The sequence below is a fragment of the Anopheles coluzzii genome, chromosome 2, assembly GCF_943734685.1.
Source record: "Anopheles coluzzii chromosome 2, AcolN3, whole genome shotgun sequence".
NCBI lineage: Eukaryota > Metazoa > Arthropoda > Insecta > Diptera > Culicidae > Anopheles > Anopheles coluzzii.
The window spans coordinates 42,827,214-42,839,956 of record NC_064670.1 but is presented as its reverse complement, the minus strand read 5'-3'; the positions used below and the strand labels follow the sequence as shown (position 1 = coordinate 42,839,956).

At 45.5% G+C, this 12,743-nt stretch overlaps 7 protein-coding genes across 7 annotated transcripts; 4 read left to right on the top strand and 3 right to left on the bottom strand.

Moving 5' to 3' along the window:
• The first annotated feature begins 377 nt into the window (after window positions 1-377).
• On the top strand, window positions 378-1,412 carry LOC120949212 (60S ribosomal protein L30). Its single transcript, XM_040366346.2, has 4 exons — window positions 378-404; window positions 484-539; window positions 630-775; window positions 1,107-1,412. Exons 2-4 carry the CDS (start codon window positions 519-521, stop codon window positions 1,288-1,290), a joined length of 351 nt encoding a protein of 116 aa, XP_040222280.1. The 5' UTR covers window positions 378-404; window positions 484-518; the 3' UTR covers window positions 1,291-1,412.
• A 487-nt stretch (window positions 1,413-1,899) lies between these two features.
• Window positions 1,900-3,212, top strand: LOC120949211 (very-long-chain (3R)-3-hydroxyacyl-CoA dehydratase hpo-8-like). Its single transcript, XM_040366344.2, has 2 exons — window positions 1,900-2,160; window positions 2,284-3,212. The coding sequence occupies exons 1-2, from the start codon at window positions 2,081-2,083 to the stop codon at window positions 2,909-2,911; spliced, it is 708 nt and encodes a 235-aa protein (XP_040222278.2). The 5' UTR covers window positions 1,900-2,080; the 3' UTR covers window positions 2,912-3,212.
• A 27-nt stretch (window positions 3,213-3,239) lies between these two features.
• Window positions 3,240-4,311, bottom strand: LOC120949213 (very-long-chain (3R)-3-hydroxyacyl-CoA dehydratase hpo-8). Its single transcript, XM_040366347.2, has 3 exons — window positions 4,104-4,311; window positions 3,908-4,028; window positions 3,240-3,827 (listed from the first exon to the last, which is right to left on the bottom strand). Exons 1-3 carry the CDS (start codon window positions 4,172-4,174, stop codon window positions 3,324-3,326), a joined length of 696 nt encoding a protein of 231 aa, XP_040222281.1. The 5' UTR covers window positions 4,175-4,311; the 3' UTR covers window positions 3,240-3,323.
• Window positions 4,312-4,408: 97 nt separating this feature from the next.
• Window positions 4,409-5,519, bottom strand: LOC120949210 (uncharacterized). The gene is made up of 3 exons (XM_040366343.2): window positions 5,089-5,519; window positions 4,979-5,011; window positions 4,409-4,891 (listed from the first exon to the last, which is right to left on the bottom strand). Exons 1-3 carry the CDS (start codon window positions 5,405-5,407, stop codon window positions 4,503-4,505), a joined length of 741 nt encoding a protein of 246 aa, XP_040222277.1. The 5' UTR covers window positions 5,408-5,519; the 3' UTR covers window positions 4,409-4,502.
• A 1,474-nt stretch (window positions 5,520-6,993) lies between these two features.
• On the top strand, window positions 6,994-8,667 carry LOC120948813 (uncharacterized). Its single transcript, XM_040365539.2, has 3 exons — window positions 6,994-7,840; window positions 7,912-8,008; window positions 8,083-8,667. Exons 1-3 carry the CDS (start codon window positions 7,095-7,097, stop codon window positions 8,575-8,577), a joined length of 1,338 nt encoding a protein of 445 aa, XP_040221473.1. The 5' UTR covers window positions 6,994-7,094; the 3' UTR covers window positions 8,578-8,667.
• Window positions 8,606-11,393, bottom strand: LOC120948818 (zinc finger protein with KRAB and SCAN domains 2). Its single transcript, XM_049607154.1, has 4 exons — window positions 11,299-11,393; window positions 11,008-11,101; window positions 9,240-9,604; window positions 8,606-9,157 (listed from the first exon to the last, which is right to left on the bottom strand). Exons 3-4 carry the CDS (start codon window positions 9,550-9,552, stop codon window positions 8,757-8,759), a joined length of 714 nt encoding a protein of 237 aa, XP_049463111.1. The 5' UTR covers window positions 9,553-9,604; window positions 11,008-11,101; window positions 11,299-11,393; the 3' UTR covers window positions 8,606-8,756.
• LOC120948819 (uncharacterized) lies at window positions 11,390-12,708 on the top strand. Its single transcript, XM_040365551.2, has 2 exons — window positions 11,390-11,531; window positions 11,830-12,708. The coding sequence occupies exons 1-2, from the start codon at window positions 11,393-11,395 to the stop codon at window positions 12,369-12,371; spliced, it is 681 nt and encodes a 226-aa protein (XP_040221485.2). The 5' UTR covers window positions 11,390-11,392; the 3' UTR covers window positions 12,372-12,708.
• The last annotated feature ends 35 nt before the right edge of the window (window positions 12,709-12,743 follow it).

Sequence of the window (12,743 nt, the reverse complement as noted above, 5' to 3'; positions counted from 1 at the left end):
AACATCCTCTCGAAGGATATGTGTTTGCCAGTTTGGAAAATATTTATTTTTAATTACATTTATTTCACAATCTCTCTCAATAATCAGAACAGTTTTTAATGGCAATTAATTAAATATTTTTTAATATGCAATTTGCTGCATGGGCACACAATTTTGACAGTTAATTCGAGCAGTTTAATATCCAAAATTTTAATTAAAAATCCACACAAATTGAGTCAAATTTTGTTTAAATTTGTTCGTATCGTATTTCAAATATTTTTTACAAAATTGTTTCTAAATTATATGAACAAAAATAGATAAATTGTAAGATTATTTCAACGCTACCATTGTGCGGTTCAAAATCCCAGGCATTTGGCAACAAGGGGGTTCTGTCAAAAGTTCTTTTCGCTGTAGCATTCGTTCAGGTAGGACGTGTGGCCGGAGAGCGCTCATTTCCACGTGTCGGAAAACAGGAGATATTAAAGTTATTGTTCCTCATTCTAGGTTCTAGATCCGTCTAACGTTGTTAACTGTGCAAAATGGTGACCGCCAAGAAGCAGGTATGTGTGAATTACTGAGAATCGCCATCGTAAAACGAGGTTGTCCTATTGACACTCTCCATAACCCTACTTTTTCCATCCATGTTACAGAAAAAGGCTTTGGAGAGCATCAACTCTCGCCTGGCGCTGGTGATGAAATCTGGCAAGTCCTGCCTGGGCTATAAGCAGACTCTGCGTACCCTCCGCCAGGGAAAGGCCAAGCTGGTCATCATTGCCAACAACACGCCGCACCTCCGGTAAGTAGCATGTCCGCGCGCGGGCGACCGATTACCGAGAAGTAGAGTTTTCCTTTAGTGGATGCTACGTTTTGTGGAATCATATGGAGTCGATTGTGACTGAGAAGTATGTTTTCCCGAGCTGACTCACTCAGCTGCCCGAATGTGGTGACCCATTGGAAAACCTATGGAGTGATCATTGTGGGGGAGGTGCTCACTCGGAAGTACGTACCGTGTACACGTCCAGTGAATCCACATGGTTCAACGAAATGGAACGGCCCAACAGGGGTAAACTCTCGGTCTCGCAGGTAAGACGTGAAAGGTATTAACAATTGCTCTTTCGTTACTGTAGTAAATCGGAGATCGAGTACTATGCTATGCTGGCCAAGACCGGTGTGCACCATTACAACGGCAACAACATTGAGCTGGGTACGGCCTGCGGTAAATACTTCCGCGTGTGCACCCTCTCGATCACCGACGCCGGAGACTCCGATATCATTCGCAGCCTGCCGGAAGCACAGGCCGGTGGACAGTAAATGGTGACGTGCTGTATATATTCCGCCTGTCGGGCTTTTCCATTGTATGGGAAATGCCGGCGAGGCAGTTATTAAAATAAAAAAAGCGGTGTCTGTAGGCACACAGAACCCGACGAAACAATCGTTTACCATTTAACATAACGTTCATTCATGATGACTAAAACAAAACGTCCGTTTGTATGGGATTCAGCCTCCTGGCAAGTCTGATTACGTTTCAATTCGTTTTGACTTTTCTTTGATTACTGCAAATAGGAAAATTACGGAACAAAGACCGAGTATTTAACGAACGAGACGGATAGCTTTAAGTAAATCGAGACTACCCGGTATAAGGTAACTGCAAGCCACAAATGGCTTGCAAAGAAGAATGTTAGATTTTACATATATAATTAATCGACCGATTGAAAGAGGCCAATGAGGCCAATTGCCTCAAAGTCTCTATAAAAATAAAGAAAAAAAAAACATGCAAAGAAATTGAGAAAATCCCGTTATTTCAATATTCGTTAAAGTACAAAATAGACCCGAATGGAAAAAATCGCTACGGCCCTATCCGCATTACGAGGGAATATCAATGGGTTCACTGCAGTTCATCCGATAAATTCATCCCTTCATGAAACGTAAACACAGCGATAAGAAACATCATATGGGTATTGCACTGCCTTCTGGGTATGCGCACATAACGGGAGTTCTGTCGTGTACTTGCTAACTTGCTGTCCGGACAGTTGGACCTGCGTAACCTACGAAAAAGCAGCTACGCTTACTTGCTTAAACAATTTACCGACCCAGCCGAGCAATGGCACAGGAAAAGAAGGAAAACCAATCCGTCCTAGTTAAAGGATACCTTGCACTGTACAATACGGCTCAATTTGCAGGGTAAGTTATCTATTGTATCGGTGGAATGTCTTGTTGAGGCCAAGAGATTAGCCCCCTCTCGCATTCGTCAAACGCTAATCTACTTTTTTTTGGTTGGATTTCGCCCTTTGCCCTCACCCGTAGCTGGACGTACATTTTCGTGCAATTTATTCAGCACTTCGCCGTACACGGCCAATCCCTAGACACGCTGTGGAGCCGCGTGGGGCAAGCGACATTCTTCTTTCAAATGCTAGCAATACTTGAGGTGGTCCATGCCATGGTCGGTATCGTCCCAAGCAACGTAGCGATGACGTTCCTGCAGGTGTTCGGACGCTGCATGATCGTTGCGGGGGCTATCGAAGGCACACCGACCGGCCAGAAATCCCCAGGGCTTCCACTAGCGCTGTTCTGCTGGAGTTTGACCGAAATCATTCGGTACAGCTACTATGTGGCTCACTTGCTGCTTCCAGCCGTACCGTCGCTGCTCGTTTGGCTGCGGTACACGATCTTCATCCCGATGTATCCGTGTGGCTTTCTGGGAGAGCTGCTGTGCAGCTACTGGGCCCAAAGCTACATCCGCGATACGGGCAAATGGAGTGTGGAATTGCCGAATCGGTTCAATTTTAGCTTCTCCTTTTACTACTTCATCTGGATTATGGCCATCTGCTATATGCCCCTCTTTCCGCAGATGTACCTGCACATGTTTGCCCAGCGGCGCAAGGTTTTCGGGCGAGGAACGCAGACCCAGCAGAAGCTGACAAAAGCCAACTAATCCATGACGGTCACGTTCTCGATTAAACATAGCCATTTGAGTAGCATTTCCTTTAAAACATTTTAGTTTTATTTTTGTTCGTTCAACCCGACCCGCGCCCAACATTGCACACCCACTTAAAGTCGATTAAGCTATCACCACAATGGAATGAATGTGTAAAACTAAACCTTTAACAATAAACGAATGCACCGTTTTAATCAAACTAACTTTAACTTATCAGTCTGAAATCCCTGCTGATACGGCGACAAAGAAACTTAGAAAGTCCAACCCATTATTTGCTTTTTGAAAAAAAAAAAAGAAATACATAATAAAAATGGAGAGCAATACAAAAGTTTAACTGTAGCATACATTTGGGAAGGCTTTTCTCTTAGGAGCTTGGGTACGGTCAAGCCGGAAAGCCAAACGCTTGCAGTCAATTGTGCTTCTGCTTGGTCGCGCCACTGCTCGAGCCGGAGCCTAGAATCTTCTTGCGCTGGGCAAACATGTGCAGGTACAGCTGAGGGAACAGTGGAATGTAGAGCAGCATCACCGCCCACAGGAAGTACAGGTACGAGAAGGTAAAGTTGTACGTGTTGGGCATTTCGATGCTCCACTGTTTCGTGTTGGCCACGTGCGACTGGGCCCAGAAGAAGCACAGCAGCTCACCGGTCACGCCGGTCGGGTACAGCACTATGAAGGTGGTGTAGCGCAGAAAGATGAGCAGCTGCGGGACGGCGTCGATCAGGTTGAGGGCGTAGTACGCGTATCGAATGATCTCCGTCACCGACCAGGCCAGTATGGCAAGCGGAAGACCCGGTGAAACTTTGCCAGTCGGTGTAGCCATCACAACACCGCAGACGACCATCACCCGCGACAGTACCTGGAACGTGGTGATGACCGGATTGCTCGGCACGATCCGCGTGAAAGCGTGTACAATCTGTAATGGTTCCGCAAGGCAGGTGTGAGTTGCAAGTATGTGTCACGAAACAGACCAGTGCAATGTTGTAGATTTCTTACCTCGAGTAGAGCTGCATTTTGGAATAGGATGACGGTGAATCCAAGATAGTCCCAGAGCGTTTTTTCCGTGCCCTTGTCGATGGTGTAGTAAGCTATCAGCTGATATAGCATGTAACACCAGCTGTGCGAGGCAAGGCAAAGGTGCGATTAGAAAAGAGAAAGTTGCGGTGCGCTGGCACTCATTAGCGGTACTTACCCGACGACTTGGGCTGCGTTGTACAGAATCAGGTAGGATTTGACGATCGGGGACGGTTCCTTGGCAGCCATAGTTTCCGACGTGCTTACGTAACCAGCGTGTGTGCAGTTAATGTTAAGCAGCTGCGTCTCTGCGCTGATCGGCAAAAAGTGGCGACACGAAACGGCGATCCTCGTCCAAAGTGTAAAGGTAAATAATATATTCCCCCACCCTACGCATTCCAATTCGATTCACCTTTGACAGTGGCGCTGGTAGCTCCCAAGGTGTGTAAGGAAAAAGGTGCGTGACTTGAACAAACGTAAACATTTGAGCCTTTGGCCATCTTTCTTTTTTCGGGCCGTTTGCATTTATTACCGAATTGCGGTCACAAAACTTATTGTCTAAACACGTCCCGTCGGCTTATTCGAACTTGATCGAATTTAAAAAATCCTTAACCGTACCCTCCTCCCCAGGTGCAACCTCCACGTCCGTAGTCTCTATTTCAATTATGTTTAAGGGGTCGTCCTCCTCCTCCTCGCCTTCGCCGATTTCGTTTATCTTTATCTCCCGCCCGGCCAGTATATCCCTGCAGCGACTCATCAGCGTCGTACGGCTGTCCTCCAGCAAACGGTTCACGATGGCGGTCTGTTCCTTTTCCTTCCGTTTGTACAGCTTGAACTCGTAGTCGTTGAGATCGTTCCACTTTTTGGCGAACTCTTCACAGTTATCGTTTTGCGCTTTGGCAAGTTTCGTCACAATCTGGCTGCGGATCGTTTTGATCTGAGTGTTGCTTCGCTTCTTTACCGGAGCTGCAAGTATGGATAGGATCGAGAACAGAATTAGACACACGAACTATCACACGGTAGGCCAAACAGTTTGTTGTCTGTCACTCTTACCTGGTTCACCCTCCACCGGTTCAGCTGGTGGATCTGCAAGAATAAGTAACAAATAACATCAGCATGGTTCGGTTCGCACGGGCACGGGCGTACACAGCACTGTTGCTTACCTGGCTCGCGGCGCTTCATGGCGCACGGTTTCTCCAGTATATCGGCCAGCTCTTCGGCGAACTCACAGATGGCACGCCCCTTGTTCAACTTTTTCGACTGATAGAATGCTCGCTTCAGGTTTTTCCACTTGTGATAAATCTGTCCTGCGTCTTTGCCACCGAAGCCATTCTTCTGCATTTCTTCCTCTATCAACCGGTACACATGGTAATCCTTCTGGCCACGGCTGACGGATGCGAACAGCTGCATAAAGTTATGCTCCTTGATAATCTCGAGCAGCTCCATCGTCTCCTCACCGCTCCACACATTACGCCGAGCCATTTTTCGTCAGTTTTCGTCGGCACCAACCTTGCTTGTTTACGGTACAATCCCGACGCCATTCGCCGTTGGATTGTTGTGGTTTGTTGTGTTTTGTTTTTTTTCTGCTGGCGGCTGTCAAAAAGTTGTCTTTCATATTCACCACTCGTGGAGCATGACTAGAAACCTTGAGCAGTTAGGATTTTGTGCAAAATTTACTTCCTATTAATTTGTTTTATATTTGCTCACGTTGCTAAGTGGCAAATTTGGTAAGATTATCTATATTCATTCGATTATATTTAAGCCACTATAAAACGAAAACATTGCAAAAATTTTGCGAATTCGTAGCCAGTGGTGAGTTTGATCTGGTTGTGACGTCTCTGAGCAGTCACCCGCTAGGCAAAAACCGGGTTTCATAAGCTCGCCAACGCTCCAAATCGGTGCTCCAATCGGATTTTCCCTCGCTGACGAACTTTTTAGAAGGCCCATTAGGAAATTTGGAATGGAATTGGTACTTCAAACGATGTTTGATAAATTTTATTTCCCAAGGAAAATGATATTCTGTCACGAAGGAGAATTTTCCACTGTCAAGGTGTAAAACGGTATTTTTTTTTAAACGAAAATCTTAAAGGAGATCTGAAAGTGCTATCGTAAGGCTGGAAATAGACGAACCGAGATCGTCGCGGTACCGCGAAATTCGCGCCTTGTTTATAACAGTTGTAGAATAGTTGGGCTGTCAAATCTTCCGCGCCTCCGATCGCGCCTGCTGTTTCGCAGAGATACCCAACTTCGGTATTCCTGAGATTTTCGCGGTTGCGCGAACCGATTGTTTTCACTTTTTCTGGTGAATTCGTTTGAAAAAACGTGTAGGGAAAAGAGTTTTGTATTTTATTTTGCATAAACTATGTGAAATAACCAATTTGATTCGAAAATTGATAAACATTATTTCTTCTTGGCACATTCAATCGTCACCAGACCTCGGATGGTTCCATACACGAACCGCGATTATCTCGCCTATCTGTCAGATTTTATAACATAATTGACAGCGTCATACGCGATTTTCGCGGTACCGCGACGATCTCGATTCGTCTATTTCCAGCCTAAAACAATTCCTTCAGCTAAAAAATATTTTAAATATTTATTTAGATTCACATTATTATGGTTTCCGATGTATTTAAATATTATTGTAAATAAAAAGATAAATTTTACATAAAAAACCGTTCCGTAATTCCCAGCGTGTTATTACATTAGGGAAGCGGATTTTTCTGTCAAATAAAAAATACAGATAAATTCCAGAATTATTCCTGTAATTTAATAGGTCCTTAACAGATACCAGATAAATGAAATGAAATGAAATGAAATGAAATGAAATGAAATTTATTTATTTATTTATAAATACCGCGTATCTCGGGAACTACCTATACTTTCATTGCAAAATTGTGTCATTTAAGACATTTTTATCGGATTTGTGCAGAATTGAACGTTTTTAGTTACACTGCCGAAAATAGGTACACTGCCAAAACCGGGTACAGTTACCCTAGAGAGAATGAGCGAGATGCAGCGATTTTTGAACGTCAAAAACCCGCACCATGTTGTACGGGCCGCTTCGCCAGAAGTTAAGAACCCTGCTTGAAGTGCGCGTCCCTTTCGCGGAACAGCGCGAAGCAAAATTGGCTCTCGTTTATACGCGGTAATTTTGGCTTGGAAAACTATGGACAATGCTCATAAACGCCAAGTGGTGGAGAACCTCTTCCTAACGTTCGCGACCAAGCAGGCGGAACTGTTCAAGCAGTACGATGCGAACCGGAAAAAACGGTCGAAAATTTTCCTCCAGCGACTGCGCTACCAGCTGAAACGAAACGGGGAAAACCATCGCAAGGAATGGAGCTCCAAACTGGAGGCCGAGCTGCTGGAAAGCATTCCGACGCGCAAGATATGGAAGCTGAGCCGCAACGACAAGTGGTTCCGGGAGCTGTTCGAGCAGGAGGACAACGAGGATGATCTGCTGCGCTACTTCCGGATGGGTCGGGCCATGTACGACACGCTGGTGGCGATGCTGCGGCAGGATCTCGCCCCTCATCCGCTGCTGGCGGCCCAGTCCTGCAGCGCGGAGAAGAAGGTCGGCATCGGGCTGTACAAGCTAACCACCGGGGCCGACTACACCACGATCGGCAATATGTTTGGCGTGCACAAGGCGACGGTCAAGAACTGTGTGCATCAGTTTTGCAAATCGTTGGTGAAAAACTACATGGATTCGGAGATCTATCTGCCTGACCAGGAGGAAATGGCGGAGATAAGCAAGAGCTTCGAGGACAAGAGCGACATTCCGCTGGTGATTGGGGCGATGGGTCGTTTGCACGTTCCTATCACACCGTCGTTGGCTGATTCGAAAAATTACATCAACGGGAGAAAATGGCCCTCGTTGATCCTGCAGGCTGTGGTCGACAACAATCATTGGTAAGTATTGTGCGGAACGGTGTGATGTACAAACTGAATATGCCATTGGTTTGCTCTTCCCCTATCGCTAGTTTCAGACACATCACGTGCGGACACGTCGGTGCAACCGAGGACAGTGTGGTGCTGGGTGATTCTGGATTGTACCAACATTTCGACGGCGCAGACTTGGTAAGAGCTGCTCGAGAGCGCTCCGAATGCACCTTCCATCATACTAACGTGGCTCGTGTCTCTTCTCCCAACAGCCTTCCCAGAACATCAACGGAAACACGGTGAAATCCTTTATCGTGTCGGATACAGTTTACCCGCTGCTGCCCTGGCTACAGCACGGCTACATGACCCCGACGACGACGGAGGAGGAAACCTTTAACGAGCATCTGAACAAGGCACGCGTCGCCGTTGACGAAGCGTTTGATCGGTTGCGCGCGCGATTCCGAATACTGCAGCGGAAGATCGATATAGACATTAACTTCGTGCCGCAGATCCTGCTGACGTGCTGCATTCTGCACAATTTTCTCGAGAAGAACAAGACCCCGTTCCTGGAGACGTGGTCGGAGGCGCTGCAAGAATCGAACCAAAAGTATCCGCAGCCGGACGGATCGGCCAGTTTGAACTACACGACCACGGTCGAAGGCGAATCCATTCGGGACGTACTCAAGGAGCATCTACACTCGAAGTATGTGCTGTTCCGGACGATCGAATACAACCAGGTGTATTTTATCGGCGAGGGAAATAACTGAATGAAACTAAAGGAACAATCCAAAAACATATTATGCAATTTGTTAGGCTATGATTATTGAGACGAATAAACTAAATATGATTACAATTTACTTAGCATAATTGAATTTTCGTTTTCAATATTTATCAATCAGCATGTGTGTGCCGGGGAAACGGTGGACGTCAGCACCACCCCCCCACTTTAGAATGGTTCCTCCTCTCGCCACGTTTGGTAAAACTCCTTCACAATTTCCTTCTTCACAACCGGGTGCGCCAGCTGGTCGCTGCATTGCAGCTCGAGCTCCTCCGTACTATCTTCCATGGTGGGCGTTTCATCGATGATCCGTATCACCACCCCTTCCTGCAACAAAATCTGCTGCGCTTTCACGCAGAAATCGTTCATGTTGCGGTTCAGCATCTGCGACACCTTCGTCGTGTACTGGCGCTCGTCATGCGTGAACAGGTCAAACTCGTAGTCTACTAGGTCTTTCTGTTTTTTGAAAAACTCTTCGTTATTTTCCCGATCCACCTTGGCCAGCTTGGTTAGCAGCACGTCAAAGTTTTCCAGCACCGCTCTCGGTCGCTTCGGTTGGCTGGCCGATTCTGGAAGCGGAAAAGGGAGGTAGAGGAGATCTCGTTAGGACTACAGGCACAGTATCCTTCTTGCTGAACAATATCATCATACCTTTGCCTTTGGAGCTCGACGGTGCCGGTGGCTTCATGGCCATCAGCTCGTCCAGTTCCTCGAAATATTCGCACGACTCTGCCAGGTAGTTTTCGCGCTTTGTTTTGTAGTACGAACGCTTTAGATTTTTCCACTTGTGTTCGATCTGAAAAGCGTCCTTGTCGAAGTACCCGCGCTGTTTCATCTCGTTCTCCGTGATTTGGTACAGCTTGGTGTTGCGCTCCTCGCCGAACAGCTTCATCAAATCCAGCTCCTTGATGATCGTCAGCAGTTCCCGGGTTTCCTCCGGCGTCCACACATTCCGGCGGGCCATTTCAAGCGGGTCTGAACAAAAAATGCACCAAAACAAGCGCTACGCGTCGAGCCTCTTCTTCTTCTTCTTCTTTTGTGGAGCAGGATGTAGTCTTCTATGTTTTATAAAGCCTATGCTTAATAAAGCCACATTCAAAGACGTACCGCTCTTAGGTTTTCGACTGCCTGAGTCATATACCTCTCCAATGTTGGTACCGTTGTATTTGTGTTGTTTACTTGATGATGGTTTTGACATTTCTATGTTGTGTTTATGATTTGTCTTTCAAAGTTCATATGATCATGTTGTCTATGTTTTTGTGTGCTGTTCAAACTTGCGGTTTTTTTCCATTATAGGGAGATTTTTGTGTCTTGTATGAATCTAATTATTTCCTTTATTATTTTTCCGTCATTATTTTTCCAGTGTTTGCGAAATATGTCTTCTTGGATGTTGGGATATTTCTGTCTTTCATTGTTGTATTTTGTACAGTGAAATATTTGGTGTTTGCCCGTTTCCTGTACTTGGCAAACATCGCATATATCATTTTCTTCTATTTTAAGTATTTTTAGCCAGTATTTGGAGAAGTCATGTCCTGTTAGTATCCGATTCATAGTCTTTATTTCATTTGCATTGATATTTATCGTTTTATGCCAGTTATCTCTTTTGAATTCTTTCTGGTATTCTGCGAATTTTTTCCCTTTATGTTGTATTTCCGTTGTGTACCATTCCTGCGTTTCAAAAATCATTCTTTGTTGAAACATAAGTTTGATGTCACTTTTTCTTAATTTGTTTTCCATAATGTTGTCTGCCGTCACTCCTTTTTTTGCTAAGGCATCCGCCTTTTCATTACCTTCGATATCGATATGTCCCGGTAACCATCTGATTTGTGCATTTATTTTTAAACTGTTTTTAATAATATTGTATGTACTTTCCTCTATATTGTTGTTATATTGTTCCCTTTTGATGATGCTGCAAGCCGCTTTACTGTCCGTATATAGTATAGGATTTATTATGTTGTTTTCAACTGCTATTTGTAGTGCCTTATCTATTGCAGTCAGTTCTACTGAGGTAATGGGTGTGTTGTTTTTTAATTTATATTTGTGACTCCAGTACATATTTTTGTTGTGTGGCTTGATGTATATACCTATACCACAACCGTCATCTGTTCTGCTTCCATCCGTGTAAATAATTGTGTTTGTTTTTCTAAAAAACTCTATTTCTTGTTGGTAATGTCTTTTGAGGATTTGTTTGTTTGTATGTTGATTTTTCGTTATATTATCCGGGGCATTGGATATTATCGATACTCTTTTAGTGTTATCATTTATTACTATATTATCCATTTTGTTTATGATATTTTTGTTTTCTTCATACAATTTTTCGTAATATGTTTTGTGCTTGTTGTTGTTGTTTCTGGTGTTGTTATTTTGGTTTCTGTCACATAGTAGATTTCTGTGAATTTTTGAATGTGCAGCGTCGAGCCTCTCCGTTTGTTTACATGAAAGGCGCGTCAATTATTGGCCGTCGTCGTCGTCGTTGTGTTGTTGTTGGTTATTTTGCATGTTGTTCTTGGTTGCTATTTGTTCGAGCAGTTATCGTCCAAGGTGTACATAGAAGTGGTGTGGACAATTCGAGCAGAGAAATGAGAAACGAATTAAAATGAAACGAACCAAAATTAAACCCCTGTACGGCAGATCGATTGAAAAAGTTATTAAGTTGTTTCAAAAACATCACACTTTTCGTGATTGATTGTAAGACACATTTTGAACCTACCGTACATCGGTCATCGAGTGGTCGTTCGAGTACGCCGCTGCATTCCATCACTTTCATTCCTGCAGCTTGATTCAGTCTTCATACAAACGTCAAAATGGGCGCAAGCACAAGAACGGGAAAGTTTGCGGTCGGATTTACGGCGTTCGCCTTTTTGTTTATTTTGATCGCTTTCTGCTCTCCCTACTGGCTACAAACCGATGGCGAACTGGAGCATCCAAAGTTTACCAATTTAGGTACGTACGGGAGCTGTGCGCCGTGCGTCCGTGACCGGAACGCAACCCAAGACGTGCAGTTGGGGTGTGTCATCAATCGCAACGCTTGTTCATTGATGATTGAGTTCGAAGGACGCTGCTGGGTGTGTGGGGGCGCGGAGCGAGGAACGTGGTTTAGTGCCAAAGCCAAATGGGGGACTGTGTAAACAAACATTGGCACAGCAGCTGTCGTGGTGTTGTTTGGGAAAGGCAGTTGTGATGCGAACGAACAAAATGAGTAAGTGTTTCCTTCTTTCTCCCCTTTTGCCCCATTTTGCAGGACTTTGGGAGCTGTGCTTGCGCAACTTCCAGGACATTCACCGATGGTACGACTATCCGTTCAATGGCTGCATGTGGATATTCGAGGAGGAGTACTACATCATCCACGACTACATACTGCCCGGGTTCTTCATCGCCGTGCAGTTCTTTTTCACGCTCTGCTTCACGCTGCTACTGATGGGCGTGATCATGACGCTGATGTTTTTGAGCTGCTCCCGGGACAACGATCGCTACATTATGCTGCTGCTGACGAACGGGACGGTGCTGCTGCTCGCTGCCCTGTGCGGGCTGATAGCGGTGGCCACGTTCGGCTGCTACGGCGATAGCCGCGACTGGATGCCGAACTGGGAGCACAACGATATGGGCTGGTCGTTCGCGCTGGGCGTCGTCGGCACGTTCGCCCTGTTCCCGGCAGGCGTCCTGTTCATCGTTGAAGCGCGCCGGGCCACGTACCGGAGGCTGAACAGCATTGCCAACACGGAGATGGCCGCTGCGTACACGATGGACGAGCGGAAGTATCGCGGTGGACATACCGATATTTAGGGCGTTCGCAACCAGGCCAAACATTCCACGTTCCACGGACGGTCGGAGAGAGTCCTCTGTTCAAGAAGATGCTCTTTCCCCCCCGTGAACGTATAACAATGCCTTGCTAGAGTAGATTTAAGAACGTTTTTTTACACCCACAACAATTGACAGCCGTTTTTTTTCGCCATTCTGGAGGAAAACGAACCGTTTTAATAGCATATGGAAGTGCGCGTAAATCGTGCTGAATTGTAGGTTAGATCAGTAATCTCGTGAAGAAAAAGAATCCGTCCAACAGTAGGAATAAAATGCAATACACGTTTGCAGCCCAAATCGTGCTTGGCTCATTAAATGTTCATTAGTGTGTCGCGCTAGAGTGGAAAACGTTTGGTA